This window comes from Trachemys scripta, chromosome 1 (assembly GCF_013100865.1).
Source record: "Trachemys scripta elegans isolate TJP31775 chromosome 1, CAS_Tse_1.0, whole genome shotgun sequence".
NCBI lineage: Eukaryota > Metazoa > Chordata > Testudines > Emydidae > Trachemys > Trachemys scripta.
In genome coordinates this window covers 311,455,945-311,481,926 of record NC_048298.1, presented here as the reverse complement: position 1 = coordinate 311,481,926, position 25,982 = coordinate 311,455,945, and the positions used below count along the sequence as shown (strand labels likewise).

The window sequence follows — 25,982 nt, the reverse complement described above, 5'->3', positions numbered from 1 at the left end:
AAAAGTGTGGGGTTTTGGGTATTTTTCAGTACTGTATTTGGTATTTTATATGCACTGAAACACACACACACTTCCAATTTAGTTAATTGAAGCAATAATATCTAGAATTTGTGATACAAACTACTGAAGAGGCTAGCCCAGTGACTTACGGCTGGTCTACACTAACACTGTAAGTCAAGCTAAGTTACGTTACTTCAGTTTAGTAAATTACGTAACTGAAGTCGACGTAACTTAGGTCGATTTACAACAGTGTTTACACCGTGCTATTGTTGACGGGAGACGCTTTCCCGTTGACATAGCTTCCACCTTTCGGGGAGGTGGAGTACAGATGTCAATAGGACAGCACTCTCCCATGGACTTAGCGTGTCTTCACCAGACTCACTAAATCAATACCGCTGCATTGATCGCAGCAATGCTGATTTAGCCAGTAGTATAGACATGGCCATAGTATGTAGCACTATACACTTGACAGATGGAAGACCAAGGTTTGAGAGCAACCTCAAGAATCTTGCTCTTTTGGCCTACTTATGTTTGGCAACACTACCGAGATGACAATCTGCAAAGGTGCAGGAGGTTGCTGTGTGAATCACACACCATACAGCAATTGCTTACTGAATGGTGTCAGTCTCAGAGGTTGTCTGACAACAGCTTCAGGATGAAGACAGCAAGTACAGGAGTAGGGAAAACAGGCCACAATGAAATAAAACTGTAAAAATCATTATTCCCTTCACACTAAATATCCAGAGTCAATGCTTTGTGAATGTGAAGGCCTCTTTGGCATTTGCTCTTGCTGTTGTCAATGCAGCAAGGGTAAACTGACACAATGATGTTTACAGCTCCTCTGCTAGGGTTAAACAAAAATTAATCATATTTCTACTCCATTAGTTATGAAGGAAAAATATCAACACAATTTTCTTGCTCAGTGATTTATCCACTGGGGCATTCATGAAGATACAAGTAACAGTGCATAGATATTACAAAATTAAACCCCTATTACTTTACTTCTTGAAAAGTGATGTTGCTCTGCAAATTATTCAAATGACATCTGAAAAGAAGTTGCATATAAACCCTATGTAAAAGTTGATATACATGATTACCATAAAAACAAACAATTCTACAACATAAGTTATCAATAGAACATGTTTATAATATAATATACACTTTTTGCAAAAAACTATAGCAACAGCTAAAAATAATATGTTTTAAATACTTGTGCATTTAAGTAGACTGTTATAACTCATAATGTTTCAAAATGCTCCAGAGTACACTGCCTTACAGATGACCATGGGTCTCTGTATTTATTAAACTGAATCATCTGACAATGAAACTCAGTTAAGGCTCTTGGCATTGGTGTGACTTCTTCCCATTCAGACCTGTTGCTATGGTAGACTTGTACTTCATCTGTAATTTCATCTGGAGCATAGTCACCACCTAGTATGTAAATTTTATCTTCTATTCCAACTGCTCCTGCATTAAAGCCAGCACATTCAAAAGATCCTTCCCCTTTCCAAACACAAGTTTCTGGACAAAAACTATAAACCTTGTAGGTGGAAAGGTCACATATATACAATGTGCAGTTCACTGGAACAGCTTTGATTAAAGTTGCATGAAAAAACTGCCCAAACTCTGCTACAAGCTCAGACCATTGATCAGTCATAGCATTGTACTTAAAGAAACAATCCAGAGATGGATTAAAGGCATCAGTAATCTCTACTTCAGCACCAAGGACATAAATTATATTTTGACATGCACTTGCTTCTGGATAGTATATGCCTCTTGGTAACGGGCTTACAGATTTCCATTCTTTGGAGAGAGGATTGTAAGATTCTACATCCAAAAGACTTCTGATGTCCTGAGCTCCTTTAGTCTTTCCACCTATTATAAATAACTGATTTAGAGTCACGACAGATGTGTGCATAGTCCTTGGTTTTTTCATAGTTGACACTATGGAGAAATCATTGCTGACTGGGCAGTAGCACCAAGTCTGATCAGTGGCATCATGAAAGGGTTCAACAATATGAAGTCTAACAGTCCTACAGCAGTTCCCTTTGCACCCACCAGTTATAAATATTTTTTCTCCATAACTAGATAAACTTGACCCTGGCAGATCAATGATGTGTGTGGGGGGCAGTTCTCTCCATTTATCAGTTTTGCTATTATAGCAAAATGTGTGTCTGTTTTCCCCATTTTCTTCAGTCTTGTGAACAAATATATATTTTTCTGTTGTTGAAGGACGAGCATCTGGAAATAGTCCACTGGAGTTTTGTACACTTTTAATTGCATCATTGATTATTCCTAAGCAGTCAGTGCTCTGAAGCAAATATTCTTCAGAATGCAACAAGTCCTTCAGTGTCTTTTCAGATAACTGATGTAATCTCACTTTTTTAATCAAGTGATGGAGATGCTTCTGTCTTGTTTCTAAATTATGTTTGGTCCACAGCAGGACAGCTTTCAACACAGATTCTTCCTCCGGGACATATAGCTCATCTGCTTCAATACATTTCTGTAATATCTCAAAATTCATCTCCAAGAAATCACTAGATTTGAGTAGCAAGGAAAAGCAGTGCTGTGCAAATTCTAGTGCATGATCAAACAAATGAACAGAACCATAACTTTCTGATATAGACAACAATTGTAAACAGTTCCCAAGATCAACACTTTCTATTAGAAATTCACTGCAAGCTTTGGAGAGGTGTGAAACTTGAAGAAATGATGACAACTGGAAGAACATTTCCACATTATCATTTGTTATCTCAGTTTTTCCTGTATAGGCATAATCGAGAAAAGCCTTCACTGCCTTGGGTGATAAATTACTAATAGTAACATTCCCATCATCTCTTTCTTTCATGTTAACCTCAAACATGGCTCTGCAAGTAAAATATAGGAGACATATACACAAATTAAATAACATTATAGATCTAGCAAACAGAAAACAAGAAAACACTATACTGAGAGGGAGAAAAATAATCTAGATCAGTGGTTCTCAACCCGGGGTACACATACCCCTGGGGGTACGCAGAGGTCTTCCGGGGGTACATCAACTCATGTAGATATTTGCCTGGTTTTACAACAGGCTACATAGAAAAGCACTAGTGAAGTCAGTACAAACTAAAATTTCATACAATGACATGTTTATACCGCTCTATCTACTATACACTGACATGTAAGTACAATGTTTCTATTCCAATTTATTTATTTTATAATTATATAGTAAAAATGAGAAAGAAGCAATTTCAGTAATAGTGTGCTGTGACACTTTTATATTTTTGTCTGATTAAGTAAGCAAGTAGTTTTTAAGTCAGGTGAAACTTGGGGGTGCACAAGACAAATCAGATTCCTGAAAGGGATACAGTAGTTTGGAAAGGTTGAGAGCCACTGATCTAGATGGTGTAATAAAATAATACAGGAGATAAACTGAGTGGGGCTAAAATATGAAGGGCCTCAAAGGTCAAGACAAGAAGCATATGTTAGATATGGTGGAAAAGGAGGAGCCAATGGAGGAACAGAGAAGGGTGACCTGATCAAAGGGATTGGCCAGGAAAATGATCTTGGTAGCAATATTTTCAATAGATTTATGGCGGGGGAGGGAAAAGACTGCAGCTGTCAAGACCGGAGAGGAGGAGGAGGTTGTCATAGCCAAGACATGAGATGGTAAGAACCAAGATGAGCTTTGACAGTGTGGACAGAGAGGAAAGGATCAATAGTTTAAATATTATGTTGGAAGAAGCAGGATTCAGGCAAAGCCTTGATGGTGGGTTGAAAGAGAGGGCTAATATCCAGGTTACAGGCCTGAGCAACTGGGCAGACAGTGGTGTTCTCCATAGTTATAACAAGGGGTTGGGGATGGTGGAAAAAATCAGGAGCTTAGCTGTGGCCTTGTGGAATTTAAGTTGACATCCACAAAGAGATGGCAGAAAACGAGGTTGAGATGCAGGATTGGATGGAGGGAATTAAACCTGATAGCAGAAAGGTAGATTTTGAGTCAGTGTAAAGATGGTAGTTAAAGCCATGAGCAGGTATCACCAGTCAATAGGGTATAGGAGAGAAAAAATGAAGGGACTAAGGGCAGAGCCTTGTGGAACCTCTCCTCTCATCTGATCCCATGATACATTATCCTAAATGATTTAAATGTAAAATGTCACTGCGACAGATGGGGCTGTTCCAGAACCCACACACTGATATACCCAGGAGCAAATACAATCCCAAAATAAAGCCCTTCTCTTCTGAGATACAAGCACACTCCCATGGTAAATGTTCTTACGCTGAGTTTCTGACTGACAGTCTCCTTCTGTAATAAGAACATCCTTTCCCCCATTCTCGTCCCTGACTTCTTTGCGACTGGTTTATAAACCAACTGTGTCTGGTTGTCTGACAGTCCCAGAATCTAAGCAACTTCCTGCGTAGCCCCTATATTCTGCCAAACAATGGAAGGGAGAGATTTTTTTAATATGATTCTTGTGTGGTCCCAGTGTCCTGTGTCCCCTAGAGAGGGAAGTTAGTATGGACCCAGTCACACGTATCTCATAATAAGATCACAGCTCCAGCACTGAACCCTCCATACACGCACACTTATTGTCACCAAGAGCATGTCTACACAGTAAGCCTCCCAGCCTGGGTCAACAGATTTGGACTCATGGGGCTTGTGCTACCATGGTCAAAATATCTGTGTAGACAGTGCTTTAAAGTCGCATCTGGAGCTCAGAAGCCTATACCCTTCCCTAGGCTTCAGAGCCCAACTCGCAACATTTATACAGCTATTTTTAGTGAAGTAGCATGAGCCTGAGTCCAACAGCTGAATTTGGCTCATGGTATTCTGCAATATTTAAAAATGACATTCTTCAAATTGTACTGTAACTTGTTTTGATTATATTTGGATTACTCAATACATACTAGCTATGGATTAGTGAGATGCTAAGGTGGGGAGCCTGGGATCAGTGAAGTTTGCATACTAATAACTGCTGGTGAAAAGACAATGCTGGTGACATCACACTCCCTGTAAACCAACAAAGAACCATGGAAATGTAGAGCAGGAACATATCTCAAGAGTCATCTAGTTCAGAGATTCTCAAACTGGGGTCAGGCCCCTCTGGGGGGGAGGCGTGAGAAGCTTTAGGGGGAAAAAAAACTTACTGAGCACATTTTACCCACAGCAATGAATAACTAGCAGAGCTGATTGCTCCAGACATATCAGACCCTCAGATGACACTGTGCATTTTGATGGATATCTTTTAAGCTTGCATAGCATTATATGAAGTCATTGCCATCTGTATGTTAATCCATTTGCTATGACATGGTGTGCACATTTCATTGTAAGCAGCGACCACAGTTGCAGTTTTGCTCTTTTTACAATGGATCATTGGCTCTGTTGGAATCAATGCCTTACTGTTTTTAATATTTAGAGAGAGTTGCATGTTGATTTTTTTGTATTGGTATATGTACTTGTGTGGTGGGAAGGTGTGTGTGTAAACTACTACAGACACAAAGAAGGGACATGTGAGCAAATAAGCATGAGAGCCACTGATCTAGTCTATTCCTCTTTGCTGAGGCAGGACCAAATATACCTAGACCATCCCTGACATGTTTGTCTAGCATGTTCTTAAAAATTTCCAATGAGGGGGATTCCACAACCTCCCATGATAACCTGTTCCAGTGCTTAATTATCCTTATAGTCAGAAAGATTTTCCTAATATCTAACCCTAATCTCCCTTGCCACAGATTAAACTGATAACATTGTCCTAACTTTAATGGACACGGAGAACAGTATAAACAAGTCATTGTCTATATGAAATTTTAGTTTGTACTGACTTCACTAGTGCTTTTTTATGTAGCCTATTGTAAAACTAGGCAAATAACTAGATGAGTTGATGTACCCCTGGAAGACCTCTGCATACCCAGCCTGCAGACCTCTGCGTACCCAGCATGCAGAGCTGCCTGGCCATGCCTCTGCCTAGCAGCTGAGCGTGGGGAATGTTGCTGCTTCCGGGGAGCCAACCAGGTAAGCACCGCCCAGAGCCTGCCTCACCCTGTCCCATGCCTCAACTTCCTGCCCCCTCATACACCCAAACTCTGCTGTTGAGGGCGTGGGGTGGCGTGCGGGGGCCTGAGACTGCCCCAGCAACGGCTAGAGCGACTGGCGCAGGGGCTGCCTGAGCTGTCCCTGAGCCAGGTGCACCGGCCGCTGCAGAAGTCACGGAAGTCATGGAAAGTCATGGAATCCGGGACTTTTGTGACCTTCATGAAACTCACAATCTTTCTTATCACCCTATTATCTTCTAGGTGCTTACAAACGGCTTAATAATTTGTTCCAGTATCTTTCCAGCAACTGAAGTTAATCTGACTGGTATGCAATTCCCCAGGTCTTCTTTTTCCCCCTTTTTAAAGATAGGTACTATGTTTGCCCTGCTCCAGTCCTCTGGGACTCACCCATCCCTGAAGAAAATCACTAATGGTCCTGAAATTGCTTCAGCTAGTTCCTTAAATACCCCAGGTGAATGTCATCAGGCCCAGCCAACTTGAATACATATAGCTTATCTAAATATTTTTTAACTTATTCTTTCCCTATTTTGGCTTGTATTCTTTCTCCCTTGTTGTTAATATTAATTGTGTTAAGCATTTGGTCAATATTAACCTTTAGAGTGATGACTGAAGCAAAATAGCATTAAACACCTCAGTTTGTGCTGTCCATTATTAGCTCTCCTTCCCACTAAGTAGTGGATCTACACTTTGCCACGTCAACCGCCTGCCCCACCTAGGTTCTAAATGAAACCATGAAAAACTAAGATATTTAGTGTTGCTCCTTTCTATCCAGGTCTACAATACAAACTTACATCGGTATAACAATGTTGCTCAGGGGTGTGAAAAATCCACACCCCTTAAGCAACGCAGTTAAACCAACCTAACCCCTGATGTAGACAGTGCTCTATAGATGGGAGAGTTTCTCTTGTCCCCATAGCTACTGCCTCTCATGGACATGGATTAATTACACTGATGAGAGAAGCTCTCCCATCGGCACAGTAGCATCTTCACTGAAGCGTTGCAGCATTTTAAGTGTAAAACTGCCCAGAGGCTTCTACTGCTGAGAGGCGGTAGGATAGTTTCAGGCAGTCACTGCTCCTGTAAGCAACTCAGCTGTAGGAGTGAAGAGGATCCAACTGGTGGAGAGAATAGAAAGAAACATCCCCTCTCTTATCACTCCTCCCTTCTTCACCAGTAGTTCTTGAGAAACATTACTTCCTTTGTGCAGAATTCAGGATAGCTGAGGGAAAGAAAAATATCTTGAACATCAGCCTTATTTTTGCTGAAAGGGGAAGAATGACCCATAGCTCCTTCAGCTTCTCATTCTCTCCCCATCTTTGCTTATTCCCATCACTAGCTTGAATGTAGAGAAGTGCAGGGGTAGCTATCTTAAGAACTGCTGCAGAAAGAGGCAGGAAGTAGGGTTACGGAGGCAACCTTTCTAAAGGTCTCCTGCTACACTTAAACAACAAGGAATCTGGTGGCACCTTAAAGACTAACAGATTTATTTGGGCATAAGCTTTCATAGGTAAAAACCTCACTTTGATGCATCTGAAGAAGTGAGGTTTTTACCCACGAAAGCTTATGTCCAAATAAATCTGTTGGTCTTTAAGGTGCCACCAGACTCCTTGTTTTTGTAGATACAGACTAACACGGCTACCCCCTGATACTTGCTACACTTAGTGTGACCAGCCAATTCCTCTTCAATCTTGTAGGAGCTGGAATGAGAATTTGTTTTCAGTTAAAGGAGCAAGGGGAGAAACTGGCAGGAGGGACAATCAGCAGTAAGTATCCCAGGGCTTGAGTTTATGCCATGGCAAGGCTGGGCAGCAATGTTACTCCTCTTTTGATCTCTGGGAAACGTAATCTCACTTGTACTAGTTTTGCTTTTCATAACAGCAGAAGTACTGAAATTTTCTGCCTCAGTGAACAGTAAACCTAGAAATCTTTCAGTGTAGATATGCAGGTTTGTGCCTTACTGAAGCACAGGTTAGCCAGGGTCTTTTGGCAATGAAGATCATCCATATTATAATGGAAAGGATTACATCCTATACATAGATGAGTGTTAGTTATTCATTAATTAATTTATGGCTCCAATTACCACAGGGAAGGCCACAAATTTGAGGCTGGATTTTGCGTTTAGTTGAAGTTTTTGAAAAATTGCTGGGATTTTTGTTTTTTTCAGTCATTCTTATGGCATTTATAGATCTATTCATAGATCATAAGGCCAGAAGGGACCACTGTGATCATCTCATATGACCTCCTGCATAACACGGGCCACAGGACCTTCCTGAATAAATTCTTATTTGAACTAGTGCATATCTTTTAGTAAAACATCCAGTCTTGATTTTAAAATTTGCCAATGACACAAAATTCAACACAACCCTTGGTAAGTTGTTCCAGTGGCAAATTACCCTAATAGTTAAAAAAATTGAACCTTATTTCCAGTCTGAAAGTGTCTACTTTCAACTTCCAGCCACTGGATTTTGTTATAGCTTTGTCTGACAGATTGATGAGCCCATTATAAAAATTTTGTTCCCCATGTACATACATCAAGTCACCCCTTAATCATCAGTCTACTGTCTACTTATCTGAGAAAGCCCTTGTGAACTTTATTCCATAATCTTATGGAAAAACGTATAATAATAAATATATTCATGATCTACTTGTGGGCATTCTACAATAAGAATGTACGAGGTATAGGGTTTGGCCCTCCCCACATTAAGTCAAACCATATTTTGTGTTGTGGGCATTCAAATACAGATACAGAAGACATGCACAGTCTTCCCAGTGCACAATATTTAATTAGGATTCTACATTTACATTTTAGAATGCAGACTACTGTATGCACCTCAGACAAAGGGTCACTCCGTTTTTTGGTAATATGCATGACTGGACCTGAGTTTAATATGAATGATTACTCTGCTCAAAATGCTGAGGATAGATATGTCACTTTGATTTATCTTAATTTCTGTGGTTATATTTTCCCACCAAGAATTTAAAAATATCCATTCTCTTCAAAATTACATTAGAAGTAGGCTTACCTGAAAAAGTCACTGCATGCTGCTAGTACACAACGATGACAGGGGATTATTTCATCTTTCACAAGTATTTTAAAATCAAAAAAGATATTATTTTTTCTGAAACTTTGCAATACATTTAGAATTTGCTGACCATGATCTTCAGCTACTAAGGAGTTGATTTTCTTTTCAGGAACAGAAATTCCACTGCAAGTTGAGATGCTAATGAAATCCTGTTGATTGTCCATGGTTTCTTCAATATATTCCTAAAACTGAAATGGAAAAATAAGTCACCGATTTTATAATGTTCAAAAACAACTTAATGCCACAAAAAAAAAAAATCTGAATGAAAGATTTAGTATGTAAATAATGTGCATCACTGCTAAGATTTGTCCATTAATGAGCTTTTTCACTGGGTTTAGATTGAATCTAATAATTTTACTCCACAGAGTTGATACATATTTCATTAAATGAATCAGGCAATAGTTCCTACATGATTTTCCTTTGTATTAGTTTATAAAGTTGGAATTTTCTCATTTCTATGGCAAATGAAAATGACACCGTATAGTCCAGATCATGACTATCTGCGCACCCATAGAGTAGAATAAGGTGGCAAAAAGAGCCCCTTACAACTCCGCATTTGCTAGGCTTATCATGCAGGTGGGTGCAGTGAGCAGCTGCACCTAAGCTACTTAATCCCCTCCTGCTCATGCAGAGGCAGGGAGTGGAAGAAAACTTATTTTGCCCTCATGTGCTAACCAGACCCTGTTAAAATCATCTTGGTTTTTGACATTGTTCTTTCCACTCAGCCCTGAGAAAATTCAAGCAAACTTCATGGCTATTCCAAAATTTTTATGTCATAAGGTAATAGCTATACTCAGTGTTTTGCCTGCAGAAATATACTAGGAAGGGTATTCCAGATTTTTATTGCCATTAAAAAAAAATGACAAACAGGCCTCTCTCTATCCTGAAACAAACTTTTGATTTGAAGAACACAATTCAGAATGAAAAGCTCCTTCTTCACCTCTCTACTGTTCAGATTTTGGAGAATCTCCTGCATATCCCAATCAAGAAATAATTCCTGAAGTTCACAGTGCACATTAATTTTATGAACTAGCCTATTGCTGTCATCCAGTCTTTGCCAAACTGACTGTCACTCTGATCTCCAAAGTAAGGTCGGGGGCTACACTGGAAGCTTACATCAGCATGGCTATGTCTCTCAGGGATGTGAAAAATTCACATCCATGAGAGACGTAGCTATGCAGACCTAGCCCCCCGGTGTAGACAGCGTTAGGTTGACAGAAGAATTCCTCCTTTCAGAGAGGCGGTTTAACTAAAGCAATGGGAGACTTCTTCCTGTCACTGTAGTGAGTGTCTAAACTGACGCTCTATGACAGCGCAGCTGCAGCGATGCCACTGTAGCATTTTAAGTGTAGACATAGCCTAAAAGATGAAGGAATACAGATACACAACTACTTGAATGACTAAGGCCTGATCTACACACCAAGTTGCACTGGTTTAATCACAGACATGTTTTTAAACCAATTTAGTTAAAATGGTGAAACTTCGGCCTGGTCTACACTGGGGGAGGGGGGGTATCAATCTAAGTTACGTGAATAACATAGCTGAAGTCAACGTACTTAGATCTACTTACCGTGGTGTCTTCACTACGGTGAGTCGACTGCTGCCACTCCCCCGTCGACTCTGCCTGCACCTCTTGCCAAGTTGGAGTACAAGAGTCGACGGGAGAGTGCTCGGGGATCGATTTATCACATCTAGACTAGACGTGATAAATCCCGATCCCCGCTGGATCGATCGCTGCCCGCTGATCCGGCCGGTAGTGAAGACATACCCTTTGTGTGTGGACTTGCTTAGTCTATTTAAATCGGGTTCATATTGGTTTAGTTGCACTGTAAAATTTAGAGTTGCAAGCTAAACAGCTTCCAGCAGTTTTAAAGTATCATAAGTACCATACATATAGATGCATCTGAAGAAGTGAGCTGTAGCCCACGAAAGCTTAAGCTGAAATAAATTTGTTAGTCTCTAAGGTGCCACAAGTACTCCTGTTCTTTTTGCTTTTGCGGATACGGACTAACACGGCTGCTACTTTGAAACCATACATATAGTGGTTTGCATTGGTTAAATTAATTTAACTTAAATCAGTGCAACCTCTGTGTAGACAAGTTCTTACTGGTGAAAGCCCTAACATTCAAGCAGAGTGTCCTTAACACACCCTGGGCTTGATTCTCATGGCAATAAGACCATTTTACCCCACTCTGGCAGTGTAAATGGTTAAATTATATTTATACCTACTTTAAGGCCTCTTTATGCTGCCAGAGAAATGCAAGATGGCCTTAGCGTAAGGGTATGTCTACACTACAGTGGCACAACTGCTGTGCTGCTATAGTATAGATGCTTCCTACATCAACGGAAGGGCTTTTTCCATGGATGTAGGTAATCCATCTTTCCAAGAGGCAGAAGAATTCTTTCATCAATCTAGCTGCATCTACAGTGGGGGCTAGGTGTACCCCAGGCTTAAATGAGAATCAGACCTCCTGCTTAAAGCTTAATGCTATAGATTTTTTCCTTCAAGATTTGCAGGAGACCTCCACAATGTTGACTGAAAATGACAACAGATAATAGCCCACCTGAATTGCCACAATGGAATAAAATATTCCAGACTAAACCTGGAACCCACAACAAATCTGAATATTTTGGGTGCAAGGTCTTATCCACAAGGTCATATATCCAAGCTAAGCCACCCAGCAGTCTTCTCAACAGAAGATATCTGCCACAGAAGAGGAGGAGTTGGACCAATCTATATTTTTATCTACAGTCAGTCAGGTGGCTCCAACGACAAATAGATCTCTGTGGCTCCTGGAACAGAAGAGATCCACTGATCTTGCTCCCAGCATTGTCACCCTTGCACTTGGAAAAAGGCATCTTCTCCTTTCCATTCTAAGCCTGGGTTACTAGGAAAATATAGAAGAACAAGACCACTATTTATTGTGATAACTCAGAGAGCCCAATGTCCACAAGCCATAGAGGCACTTTTTGTATGCTTGGGCTCTGGATACCCAGATTGTTAGAGGCTGAGATTGACAGCCTGCCATCTGAAAGACTAAATCTTCAGGGATGCAGGTATTCCAGTGAAATGATAGACTTCCCACTCAAATGTAGAAAACCATGCAAGCAAATTTGGAGGACTTGTATAGCCTGGAATAAAATACATCTCTGAGGTTGCCTGGTTATGTTCCTTAAAAGCAAGTGTAGCATTCCTTTTGACAAAGAACTTTATCAAAGTTCTTTCAGAGTTCAGGCATTCACAATACGATCCTTTCTCCCTCTGCATAAAGGAAATAGCCTCCTATTACACCCACACATACTTTAAGGCAGACTCTCAGCTACTGTTTTCTTTCACCAATAGGTAAAATATAATGGAGAATACCACTGGAACCAGCAGCAAGGAAAGGGAATATTCACTCAAACTAGTAGTATCTTTTCTACTAACAAAAGGTAAAAGAAAATGTTTAACTGCACCCAATATGTGTCCACTGATCAAAGATCAGAGGAAAAAATGGAATTCAAATACGGTTTTACAAGCAATGATTAAGCCACCATTTCAGCTCTTATAACAACAGTGAGAAACCTGAGGCCCAGGGGCTGCATGCGGCACACCAGAGTAATCTGATTGCAGGCCATGAAACATTTTGCTGATGTTGACCGTCCGCAGGCACGGTCCCCCTCAGCTCCCAGTGACCGCGGTTCACCGTTCCCGGCCAAAGGGAGCTGCGGGAAACGGTGGGCCACCGGTTGCCCACCACTGCCTTAGAAATACCCTTTTTTTTGCTGACACTCAAGTGCTCTTTTCTAAGCAGAATGACAACAGCTACAAGAGTCAGTGGTTTGGGAGCTCTTTGTGAAAGAAACTTTATTTTCTATATTTCATCACATCACTTTGCAGACAATCACTCAGATGTTCTCCTGATTTTATAAATATGAGGAACACAATTCTATTTACATCAGTTTATTTCTTTATGCTTTTTCTGTGTGCAAGCCAAAATACTCATTTGAATATCAACTTCATATCCTGGATAGAGATACGCTTTTAGATTTTACATTAACAAAACTTGAATATGATGAAAGACAGACACTCAGGCTTATACAGGAGTCAGAAAAAAGTTGAAAGGCATCTAAGACAACCATCTCCAGATAGATCACAATGGAAATACATCAAAGTTACAATTCCTCCATCAAGCCTCCTGCTAAGAGCAATGTGATCCATTCCACAAGGTCTACTACAACAGTGGAAATAAACAGAACTTTAGACTGAATTTTTTGGGGGTAGAAAATGTTTCTTATTCTATTTGCACAGAGCCTAGTACACTTGATCTTAGTTGAGCCATCCTAGGCACTTCCGTAATACAAACAAACAATCTGTAACTCAATGTTGTCTTTCATAGATACAGCTTTCAAAGGTTGGGCTCTTTAGGGTAGGTCTACATTACTATTAGACACCTGCAGCGTTCCCATGCCAGCTGACTCAGGTTCATGGGACTCAGGCTAAGGGGCTGTTTAATTGTGGTGTAGAGTACACATTTCAGGCTCAGGCTGCAGTCTGAGCTCTGGGAGCCTCCCATCTCACAGGGACCTAGAGCCTAGGCTCCAGTTTAAGCCCGAACGTCTACACCACAATTAAACAGCCCCTTAGCCCAGGCTCTGTGAGCCTGAGTCAGCTGGCATGGGACAGCCATGGGTATCTAATTGTAGCGTAGACATACCCTTAGACTGCCTTTACCCTATAATATACTACAAACAAACAACCCCGAAGGAACCACCTTTTCCTTTACCCCAGAGAATATTATAGCCTAGAATGTATTCTCTCTTTCCTGGTTGGTGAAAAAAAATCACTTTACTGCTTGAGAGTTCCCAGCAGCTGTCTGCTCCACACAGGTGGATATCTTCACTAAGAGAAACAAAATTTATTCACAAAGACACTTCCTCTGTCACTGAGCCTTCCACCAATCTCGGGGACCCTTCCTATCAGATATTAGTTTAATAAAAAGTATTCTTAAATGCTGATTGTGGCACTCTGCACCCCAGATTCATCATAGTGGTATGATTATAATGTAATTATAACATAATTATGATGCACCTTGTACATAATGTGTCATGTGAGGTGTCATTGGAAAAGTTATGATTTACTGAATCCTTCCTTCCTTGGTAGTCCATCGATCTGATGATGACAAATCTGTGCAGATCATCTATTGTTGGTCTCATGGTGTGCCCTCTGATGACTATACAAACCAATTCTAGAGGTGTACATTTTGCTGCAAATGGTGCATGGGAAGTTTGCAGTCAGTGGATTATGCGCTGCTGATGCTCTGTGATGTCGTTCGCGTGCCTCTTGTAGACACCGACAGCAGTCTTCCTCAAAGGCGATGCAGGTATTTCTGACTGTTGCATGCCACTCTGTTCTGTCGCTGGCGGCGTCCTCAAGGTCCCTAGGTTTGATACTGCTGTACTGCAGATTGGCTTTGATGGTGTCCTTGTAATGTTTCCGTGAACGACCTATATGCCGGATGCCCTGGGAGAGCTCACCATACAGAAGCTGACGGGGGATTCTGTTGACATCCATGCGGCTAACATGACCGGTCCAACGTAGCTGTGACTTCATGATCATCATTTCGATGCTTGTCATCTGAGCTCTCTCGAGGACCTCGAGATTGAGCACTTTGTCTTGCCAGCGGATCTTCATGATGTTGCGGCAGCAGTGCATGTGAAATGCTTCGAGCTGCTTGATGTGACGCCTATATAGTGTCCATGTTTCGCACCCATACAAAAGAGATGAAAGAACAACAGCTCTGTACACAAGAAGTTTTGTTGACATCCGGATGTTGTGGTGATTTAAAACTTTGACACGCAGTCAGCCAAGTGCCTGGCTTGCTTTGGATATTCGTGCGTATAGGTATTTAAAGTTCTCCACTACTTTCAGCTGAGTGCCATCAATAGAGATACTAGGGACAGAAGCATTTGATCCAGGTGCAGGTTGATGGAGAACTTCTGTCTTTCCGAGGCTGATAGTTAGTCTGAAAAGTTGCAAGGCCTTAGCAAACTTGTTGATAATGTGCTGAAGATCATTTTCAGTGTGAGCCACGAGGGCACAGTCATCAGCAAAGAGTGCCTCAAGAAGGAGTTTCTGCACTGTCTTAGTCTTTGCATTCAGGTGAACCATCATGCCGGTATTTCAAGTATATACCTCAGTCCATATCTTTCATTGCATGTTTAAGGACACATGCAAAGAACAGGTTAAATAGGCGAGAACACATCCTTGTTTCACGCCGTTGGTGATGTTAAAGGGAGCTGATATGGCTCCATCAGACAATATTTCGCCTGTCATGCTGTCATGAGAAAGGCGTATAATCTGGGCAAATTTTCTTGGGCAGCCAAGTTGTGTTAGAATGGTTCAAAGGGCTTCCCTGTTGACGGTATCAAACGCCTTTGTCAGATCTATGAAGACAGCATACAGGTGCATATTCTGTTCAATGCACTTCTCTTGTATTTGTCTGACAGCAAACACCATGTCGACTGTGCTCCGGTCAGGTCAAAAACCACATTGACTTTCAGGTAGATTTGCCTTGGAAATATTGGCTATTAGGCGGTTCAAGATGATGCGGGCGATGATCTTCCCTCCAACGGAGGGGAGGGATATGCCTCTATAGTTTCCACATGCTGCTTTGCTGCCTTTGTTCTTGAAAAGAGAGACAATAATAGCATCGTGGAGGTCCTGTGGTATGTTTTCATCCTCCCAGATGTTGATGATCACACTGTGGAACGCTGTTAGTGCTGCTGGACTTGCTGCTTTGTATATCTCTGCTGGTATCCCATCTTTTCCAGGAGCTTTCCCTGAACTCATCTGGCTAACAGCTTTCTTAATCTCAACTATAGTGGGCGGAAAGTCAAGATCTGTCAGAGCAGGTTGTTGTGGAATCTCATTGAGGACAATATTATTCACAGTTGATGGTCTATTGAGAAGGTTGCTAAAGTGTTCTCACCATCTTTCGTTGATGCCTTCTTTATCTTTAATCAGATAAAGATAAATGTTGTCTAATGAGAGCAACGGAGTGGTCCTTGGTTTAGAAGGTCCACAGCCAGTCTTAATAACACTGAAGAACATCTTTAAGTTGTGGGTCTCAGCATAGTGCTTTGGCTTTGCTCTCCCACCAGTTATTTTGTATCTGACGGAGCTCTTTCTGTGTTTTGCTCTGAAGGTACTTGAAATGGTCTCGCTTAGAGACTGAGGAGGGGTCATTCTGCCATTCGATAAGACGGATAAAATAAGATTTACTGAATATGATTATCCTATTTGTACGCGTGTATCATTTTCATATCAGGAATTATGAATATTGGTGATGTATCTGTATTTCAAATGTGGTTACACCTGGGTGACACCCACTAGGCAAGATGCTTTCAGTCTAGACAGCTGATTGTGAAGGACCTATTCAAGGTAATGGGCCATTAAGGGAAACAATAGGCCATAGAAGAAACTTATCCCCCACCTGGTGAGCCTTCCTGGGAACACTTCAGACAGTCTACGGATAACAGCTGCTATGACTCAGCAAAGCATATGACCAGATCACATGACACTGAATTCCAGTTTCATATTTGTATTTTTCTACAAACTGGGCTGGGAACTTAGCATGGAGGTAAGGGTTCCCACCATATGGAGAGACTATAAAAGATAGGGCGTGACATCATCTCTTGATCTCATTTGCCATGCAAGAGAACACTGGAAACACCTGAGGAACAATAACTGAACTGGGGGAGTGATAAAGGCATTTCTAGCCTGTGAATGGGAACTTGGTAGACTGCTTGTATCATCAGTCAGGGTGAGTTATTGCTAATTCAAATCCTATCTATCTAGTATATTAGGCTTTATTTGCTTTTTTGTTTAATTTCCTAGGCTTTGATCTGTTTGTTATAACTTGATAATTACCTGTTCTGTTCATTCCCTCTGGGGCACCTGCATTGGCTACTGTCGGAAGACAGGATACTGGGCTAGATGGACCTTTGGTCTGACCCAGTATGGCTGTTCTTATGTTATCTCCTATAATCACTTAAAATCTATCTTTCTGTAGTTAATAAACCTGTTTTATATTTTATCTTAACCAGTGTGTTTTAAGTGAAGTGAATGGGAAAAATCTCAATTTGGTAAACAAAGGCTGTTGCACATCTTCCCCACATGAAGGGGGGGAGCGAATGAATTACTAAGCTTGCATCATACAGATCTCTGTGCAGTGCAAGTTGGTATAATTCTGGGTTTATATTCCAGTAGGGGTTCAAAGCTGGGGAGCTGGGAAGTTGGGTAGGGGCCTCCAGTTTGTCCATGAGTGGCTTAGGTAAAGTACTCAGATAACTCAAGTGGGTATGTGGCGCCGCCTACTGTCGTGTTGAGTGATAACAAGGACTGGAGAGGCTGGCTGGGTCACCAGCAGAGCAGTGTGAGAAAGGCCAACCCAGTTGAATAGTTAGGGGGCACAGAGGTTCCAACGGCTCCCAGACTTCACCCCCAGGGTCACAACCTGTCACACAGATAACTTACAGTTTTCTATATCTTAGGGGAAAAAGAAATGCCACCAAAGAAACCAGAAATCTGCTGGGAATTTAGAGAAATATCTACACTTTATGTAAGATGGGGAGAATTTTAATTTTCTCTTCTTCTTGGTCCTCCTATTTTAATACCAAATATCATTGCAAAGTACAACGAAGGTTATTTAAACATATTTATTATCTTATTAAAGCATAACTGCCTTTGCTGCTGCTAAAGGTAATTTTATAGAAACCCGTAAGTCGCTCTATGGGACTCCAACACTTTAAAACCTGATACTAAAAACAGACTATTACTACAATTTTACAGGATATTTCTCTAAACTACAAATATTAAGTCATTTTTTCAAAATGTAAGTTTTTTAGAAGACTGATTTCCTTGTTTTGTGCCAAATATTAAAAATTGCTTTACCGTGGTATGAACTCAGTTACTTATATGTAAAAAACAGCAAACGTCCCCATCATCTCTTCATAAATAACGGAACTTTACAGGCAATTAATATTGTCAATCATTTTTTTCAGGTAACAAAACATATATTGGTGACATTCTGAGATATCTGAATTCACAAAATGGCATTTATCAATATTACATGTTAGATTTAGTATTAGACAGAAGGGAAACAGATACGCTTTAAAGCTTTTGGATATTTAGAACTGCCTGAAGAAAACAGCATGGTACCAGTATGAAGCACTGAAATCGCATTGATTCCTGGTGGTGTTGCAGAGATGGAAGATTTCCTCTCTGCAAGTAATGATCTTTAATTGCATATCCTAACATGATTATATTAATCCAATGGGACGAACCTCCCCCCTTGCTCCCCAAGTTAGACATATTTGGAGAGGGATTAGATTTGCTTGTACAGCTAAATTTTCTCAAGTTTAGACATTTTAGGGTTCCAGGGGGAGGAGTTATGCAGCAAGTCCAAGATCTAGGAATTAAGAGTATAAATATAATTTCACAAGGAAGTTCCTTTGTGGAATTACACCATTAGTTTTGGACTCCTGCTCTGAAGAAAAAAAAAACTCCTCAAGGGGGGAAACTTACTGTTTTTAATGGGTTTTGTAGTCTTGCCCTACTTCATTTGATTTAAATATGGAAATATATTAAAAATGTACATAAATTCACTATCTTTTTATAGTATTTTGTGCTCATTTTATGTGCAAAATGCAATTTACACAAAGTAAGTTTTTCAATGGATTTTCTTTAATAAAAAAGTATGTCCATAATTAGAGAGACAAGGTGGGTGAGATAATATCTTTTATTGAACCAATTTCTGTTGGTGGGATTGACAAGCTGTCGAGCTACACAGAGCTCTTCTTCAGGTCTGTGGAAGGTACTGAGGCCTTCTCTACATTACAGAGTTTTGTCAACAAAAGTTATGCCAATGACCAAAAAGTGCTAAAATTACATCATTTGTGCATGTTCACATTACGCTCCGTAAGCCGAGCAAGTCCACACTTGGTGCTCTAGCATCGACAGTGAGGGCAGTGCACTATGGATAGCTATCCCACTGTGCTACCTGCCACCTTCTGCAGCTAGGTGTTGTGGAAAGCGGAATGGATCACAGTGCATCATGGGTGCAGGCTCAACGTTCCATGATGCAGTTTTTTCTATCTCAGCATTCCATGAGATTCTGACTGCTTTTTGTGACATTTTTCAATGGCCCCCATTTACTGTTCACCTGCCACCTCTGTATGAAAGGATGGATCCCACACTACTCTACTGTTGTAGTCATTGTGTATAATCACATTGCAGATGGTCATGTGGTATATCATGAGCTCCCAATCTGAACAGGAATCAGAGTTGCCTAACCGGCGATGTGCCATGGAAAGAAACACCAGATTACTTCTGGCATTCATGGAGCAGCTGAACACAGTGGACTGACGCCTTTGGGCTTAGGAAACAAGCACTGACTGCTGAGATCGCATTGTTATGTAGAGCTGGGATGATGAGCAGTAGCTGCAGAACTTTTGGATGTGGAAAGACACCTTCCTGAAACTGTGTTCAGAGCTCGCCCCAGCACTTTGGCAGAAGAACACCAAAATGAGAGCTGCCCTCTCAATGGAGAAGTGCATGGTGATCACGGCGTGGAAGCTGGCAACTCTGGACTGCTACTGGTTGGTCAGTTTGGAGTCAGTAAGTCCACGTTGAGACAGCATTAACGCAAGCGTGCAGGGGCATTAATTGCATCCTGCTACGAAGGACCATGACTCTTGGCAATGTGCATGAAACAGTGGATGGCTTTGCTGCAATGGGATTCCCTAAATGTGGAGGGGCGATACACGGCATGCATATTCCAATTTTGGGCCTGGACTATCTTGTGACTGAGTACATAAATAGAAAGGGGTACTTCTCTATAATATTGCAGGTGCTTGTGAATCACCGTGGGCGTTTCACTGATATTAAAGCAGGGTAGTCCGGGAAGATGCATACATCTTCAGGAACACTGGCCTGTACAGAAAGCGGCAGGCAGGGACTTTCTTTCCAGACCAGAAGATTCCAGTGGGGGATGCTGAAATTCCTATAGTGCTCCTGAGAGACTCAGTATACCCCTTATTCTCATGGCATGGGAAACCTTGACAGCAACTAGGAGTGCTTCAACAATAGGTTGAGCCGATGCAGAATGTGCCTTTGCCAGATCAAAAGTGTGCTGGCACTGCCTTTATGGCAGGTTAGACCAAAAAGAGGAAAACATTCCCATGGTCATAGCAGTCTTCTGCGTGCTCCATAATATTTTTGTGAGACTAAATGTGAAAAGTTTCCCGCGGGATGAAGAATGGAGGCAGATCACTTGGCTTCTGAATTTGAACAGCCTGATACCAGGGCTATTAGAGGGGCATAACGGGGGGCAATTTAAATTAGGGAGGCTTTGAGGCAACAGTCTGACAATGAGGATCAGTAAAGTGCCTTTCCATACAGCACTCTGCCATGCTTTGTTAACTTGCCACCTTGCATGAAAATTTTGATGATTCCTAACCATGATTTGTAGTCAGCAAATTATCAAATTGCCACTGTGTATTAATTCCAGCCACAACCCACTGTATGGGGAGACAAAGACTCATTATCTGTCAGAAAAGGGAGATAATCGTGAAGGGCAGTGTAGCCAGCTATCATTTTGGAAGCTGTCGAAAAGGTGGAGTGAAAAGGGTACCGAAACGGGCTGGGTGATTGCAAGGAATGTGTAGGAAGAGTTTGGGGAGGGCATGGAAAGCGGTTCTATATCAGCTGCAGGGGGGACAAGCACACATCTCTTCAGCCTGGAGAGTGATTAGGGACTTCAACATCTGTTTGCGCCTCCAATACTTTCATCATCTGCTCCTGGCCTTTGAGATTGTGCTCCTCACTTTCCTTTCTGTCCTGCCTTTTTATTTTAAATTTATCCTTGAGGGTCTCTCTCCATTCCCTGCATTCTCTTTTTTTGCTCTCTAAGGATTGGAGGGCCTCTCGGAACATGTCCTCTTTGTTTTGCCTTGGTCGCTTTTTTATCTGGCAGAGGCGCTCCACTGGTATGTAGGGGGTTCCCCTGAAGGCCACATCTGCAGAAGCACAAGAAACAATATACAGAAGCCTGATTGTTGGTTCATGCCGGGCATTGACTCATTATAGTAAAATACACTTCTTGTAACATATCAATCACTTTCTCACTGTCCCGTGGTAAGCACACATCTCAGCAAACACCCGAAACATAGCAAGTTCAGCCTAGGTGGGGGTTGGGCATTCAAGATAGGACAAATGGTCCAAGTGTTTTTTTTTAAGTGGATCAGTGAAGGTGATTAGGGACAATATTGTAAACTCTACCACCATTTTCCACAGGCGGGGCATGGGGGTGGGGGGGTCACTGAAGCCGATATATCACTCCTGAGGGTGAGCAAGGATGCAAGGGTGTATCTACTATATGCATGTTCCTTCAGACACAGTGCCTATGTTGCTCACCTGTGTGCTGCTTTGGTCTGTGTAAAGTAGTGGGGGAAAGTTCCCTGCTCTGCCAAGGAACCTTTGGAAGAAGATTGGCAAGTACCACCAGGGAATTTTCCTAGAGATCTCTCTGGAGGATTCCAGTGAAATCTTGGTTTTAACAGTGCATTAACACACAGTTCCACTACACTTCTTATCTGCAGCAGAGAATGTAGAGCACGCTCAAACACAGCTAGTTATGCACATTTGTATTCCTTCACCCACTTCTACAACATACAGAGCAAAGCATAGCTACACCTCACATAACTGAGCAGCATCAACTCAAAAAGATCACTTACCAGGGCTCTCCTCTTCTGCATCATGTGCGCCAGAGATGGACTGTTGGGGCTGGCTAGACCCCTCCGGAGTAGAAAAAAGGTGCTGACTCACCATGCCACCGTACGACCCTGCCATGTGCTCTACATTGTCCTCCAAATTGACCTCCTCCAACTTGACTTTGTCCTTGGGGTTAGGTCTACTATCCGCCACCCCCAACCCTGACAAAGTATCCACGGGGCTCTTGGCAGTGGAGGTGGGGGTCGCCAACAAGGATGGCATCCAGCTCCTTATAGAAGAGGCAGGTCTTTAGCACAGCACCAGAATGATGGTTTGCCCCCCTTGCCTTCTGGTATGCTTACCTCAGCTCCTTTATCTTCGCATGACACTGCACCACGTCCTGTTCATAGTCCTTATCCAACAAATCACGAGAAATTTGTGTGTAGGTATCTAAGTGCCTATGGCTGGAGTGGAGCTAGGGGTGCACAGCCTCCTCTCCCCACAGTGTCAGCAGATCAAGCAACTCAGCTGTGCTCCAAGAGGGAGAGTGTTTGCTGCATTGAGCCACCATGGTTAAGATGCATTATGAGCTCTCCACACTGAGCAAACAGGAAATGGAATTTCAAAAATTCCCAGGCCTTTAAAGGGGAGGGGGCAGATGCCTGTGTATCTGGATGCACAGGAGCAGATTTCAAATTGCTGTCCAGAGCAGTTAGGATGGGCATTGTGGGACATCTCCTGGAAGCTATTAACAGTGACAAAACCAAGCGCAGCAACTACACTGACACTTTGTCAATCTAACTTTGCTGCAAAATGCTCTATGCCTCTCAGGTGGTTTTATTTTGTCGGCAAAGCATGAGAGTTTTGCCGGTGGGAGGAGCATTGTAGCGTACACCTCCAATGTTTTGTCAACAAAAGCTGCCTTTTGCTGACAAAACGGTGTAGTGTAGCCAAGGCCTTAGGCCATGTCTACACTGCGCACCTTACAACGGTGCGGATGTACCATTGCAGCTGCGTCATTGTAAAGCAAGCAATGAAGCCGCTCTTCATCACCAGAGAGCTCTCCTGACAACAAAATAAAACCACCCTGAAAGAGGGGCGGAAGCTTTGTCACCGGGAGAGCATCTCCTGCCGACGAAGCCCTGTGCACACAAACACTTTTTGTTGTTAAAACTTTTGTTGTTCAGAGGGGTGTTTCACACTTCTGAGCAACAAAGGTTTTAATGCAGTGAAAATGCAGTGAACAAAAGTACAGTGAAGACATAACTTCATATCTCTGCCAGAGATCTTGCGTGGGGAAAAAATGATCATACACTTGCATCTACAGAGATAGATTGTGAAGGCCAGAGTTGAAACACACCATGTTGCCAATGGGCTTCAGTTTCTGGAGCTGTCAATCTGGACCCTGTCAGAACTATTAAATTCATTCATTTTAAACAAAGAAACATGATCTTGAGAAAGTAGCAAAAGGTGCAATCATTCATCATCCATTTTCACAGGTACCTCCCTCCCACAAGTCCAATGCTGGCACTGGGCTTGATGAACGCTGCTTTTCTGCTCCCTCAGAAGGATGGATCCTGCAATAGCAGCCACTCGGGGGAGGAAGCAGCTCTGGGATTATCCATCAGTAAGGTTAAGTTTTTGTCATGGGTATTTTTAATAGAAGTCAGGGACAGGTTGCAAGCAATAAACAAAACTTCACAGAAGCCCATGATCCGTCCCTGACTTTTACTAAAAATACCCGGGGCAGGGGACAAACAGAGCAGTGCTGGGGTTTGCAGCAGCTCCAGCCCCACTGCTGCTCCTCCTGGCCCCCAGTCAGCTGTTCGGTGGCCCTGGGCTGACCACTGGTAAGATGTTTAGCACTCGGGGCTGACTGCTAGTCAGCTCTTCTGGTGGCCACTGCTCCAGCAGCACTGGGGCTGACAACTGCTCCAGCCCTGCCACAGAAGTAGTCCCGGAAAGTCCCAGAATCAGTGATTTCTGTGACCGAATCATATCCTTTTTCATCAGAAAAAACTGGTAGAGTGAAGCATTACAAGGCAAGATGGTGCAGGTGAGTGGGAGGGACTCTCTACACTTGCACAAAAGTAGGGAGCGAGGGTGGAGTGGGCAGACTAGAGACCGATATCCCCGGGACTTGTCGTGGTTGTGCCTCTCCCTGCCCCATGTTACAACAGCACTGTGTCTCATCCCCTCCCCACGTCCGTTTGGTGCCCAATCCTGGGGGCAGCCATGGAGAAGGGCAGGGCTTGCACACCTGGCCACGCACCCATGCTTGAGGACAGTGTGGGAGGCGGGGGTTTTTCTAGGCACTGGGTATTCCTGGGGGAATTCTGCACCACTGCACATGCGCAGAACTTATGTCCCCTACAGATTTCTTTGCTTCCCCACAGAAAAATGACTTTCTGAGAGGAAAGCAAAGGGAAACCACAAGAGCGGTCATACAACCCTCCCCAGCAGTATGTTTCGGATACCCAGGGCAGCCAGCCGCAAGGTAAATCACTGTGGGGCAGGGGGTGGGACTGGGAAAGACCTGGCTGGAGGCTCCTCTCCTGCGCTGGGCTCAGCTGCTAGTCCCGGCGGGGCTGGGAAGGATGGGACTTTCTCTTCCCCTGCACAGCATCCAGGGCTGGGTCACACCCACCTCCAGATTTCTCCCCTGGCTTCAGGAAGCTCTGCAAACTGCCCCCTCTACCCCGTGCTTCCTGCACCCATCGCTCCTCAATTGCAGGGGAAGGTATCACTGTAAAGGGAGCTGCTCCCCCATGCACCCAACCCCCATGTATCCAGACCCCCTCATACCCAGACCCTCCCACTAAGTCTTGCCCCCCGCACTCAGAATCCCCCTTGCCGAGTTCTACTCCTCCTGCACCTGGATCACCCCAATGAGCCATCCACACCCAGATCTCACCCCACATTGCCCCAAACAGCTGCACCTGGATTTCCACCCCACCAAACCCCATACCCCCAGCACCTAGACTCCCCCACACAGAATCCCCACTGAGCTCTAGCCCCCCCCCCGGGCCCCCCTGCTGAGTCCCACCCACCTTCACCTGGACCCTCTGCAGAATCCCATTACAGTTGCACCCAGAACCCCACAAGAAGCCCCTGTGCATCTGGTTCCTCCCTGAGCCGCCCATACCCAGATTGCCCCACACAGAACCCTCTCAGCCCACACCTGGATCCCCCCACTCTAAGATCCTGACTGCCCACACCTGGTGCATCTGGCACAGAGGGGGACAGGCTCTGTCCTTGTGTTGTGTCAGGGTTGGGAGCAGCCTCACTGCTGAGTCCATGTCCCCAGGGGAGCTGCACAGCGATCTCCCATCTCGGAGCAGCCAGTGGCCTGTGCTCCCCAATGCCATGCTGGAGTCACCACATTTATTTGACAAATAAAATATGCAGATTTTTTCAGAATTTTAAATTGGAGCAGAATGCCCTCAGGAGTAACTGGGCTAGATGCGTTGTGACTACAAAGCAGACAGCCTGCATAGGGGGCGCTGCAGAGCCCGGTCCTAGGAGTGTCTCTCCCCCCGCCCCCGCTTTCGCTGCCATTAGCTCAGTGAGCGGATTCTGGCCGGGCTGGCTTCAGCCGTTGCCACTGCGCATGTTCGCACAGCTCGCGCATGCTCAGTAACAACAGGGCGCTCATTCTGAAGGGAGGCAAATTTTGACGCTACGGGCAGGCGGATGCTGACCGGGCCTCACCACAGGAGCCAACCCGCTGGATGGGGTGACCTCCAGCACCCACCCGCGGCGGCTGACCTTTCAGAGACCCATTGCCCCATCTTCGCGCCTCCTTCTCAATAACGCGCAGACACCCACCTGCAGCCAAGAGCAGCAACGGTGCGGCCTGTCTTGCCGGCCCGCTATGCTGCCGCTGCACGCTGATTGGCTCAGCCGGCTGTCAGTCTCTCCATCCCTGTGTTCGGAGTGGCTTCTGGCGTTGTCCTCGGAAGTAACCCCGCCCTCTGTTAACGGCTGCTGGGCTCCTCCTCGCCCGCCCCATCACGTCGCAGCCGCCGTCCCTGGTAGGCAGGTGATTGGTTCGTCGTCCCGTCACTTACACTCTTGCTGGCCGGGGATGTGGTCTGGAAACCAGCTGA

The 25,982-nt window shown here is 43.5% G+C and overlaps 1 protein-coding gene across 2 annotated transcripts; it reads right to left on the bottom strand.

The window, feature by feature from the left end:
• Positions 1–221: 221 nt before the first annotated feature.
• KBTBD3 (kelch repeat and BTB domain containing 3) lies at positions 222–25,907 on the bottom strand. 2 transcript variants are annotated; one of them, XM_034758856.1, is made up of 3 exons: positions 25,702–25,907; positions 9,060–9,307; positions 222–2,867 (listed from the first exon to the last, which is right to left on the bottom strand). In XM_034758856.1, the coding sequence occupies exons 2-3, from the start codon at positions 9,281–9,283 to the stop codon at positions 1,238–1,240; spliced, it is 1,854 nt and encodes a 617-aa protein (XP_034614747.1). In that variant the 5' UTR covers positions 9,284–9,307; positions 25,702–25,907; the 3' UTR covers positions 222–1,237. The 2 variants fall into 2 exon arrangements, with proteins under 2 accessions (XP_034614747.1, XP_034614748.1); XM_034758857.1 differs by lacking the exon at positions 25,702–25,907 and having other exon boundaries at positions 9,190–9,275.
• Between the last annotated feature and the right edge of the window lie 75 nt (positions 25,908–25,982).

What these genes read in the sequence shown, in the direction of transcription:
- KBTBD3 (XM_034758856.1), bottom strand. Translation starts at nt 9,283, where the DNA reads ATGGACAATCAACAGGATTTCATTAGCATCTCAACTTGCAGTGGAATT. An exon ending in GCATGCAGTGACTTTTTCAG is followed by an intron (nt 2,868 to 9,059) that starts GTAAGCCTACTT and finishes TTTTACTTGCAG; the next exon opens with AGCCATGTTTGAGGTTAACA.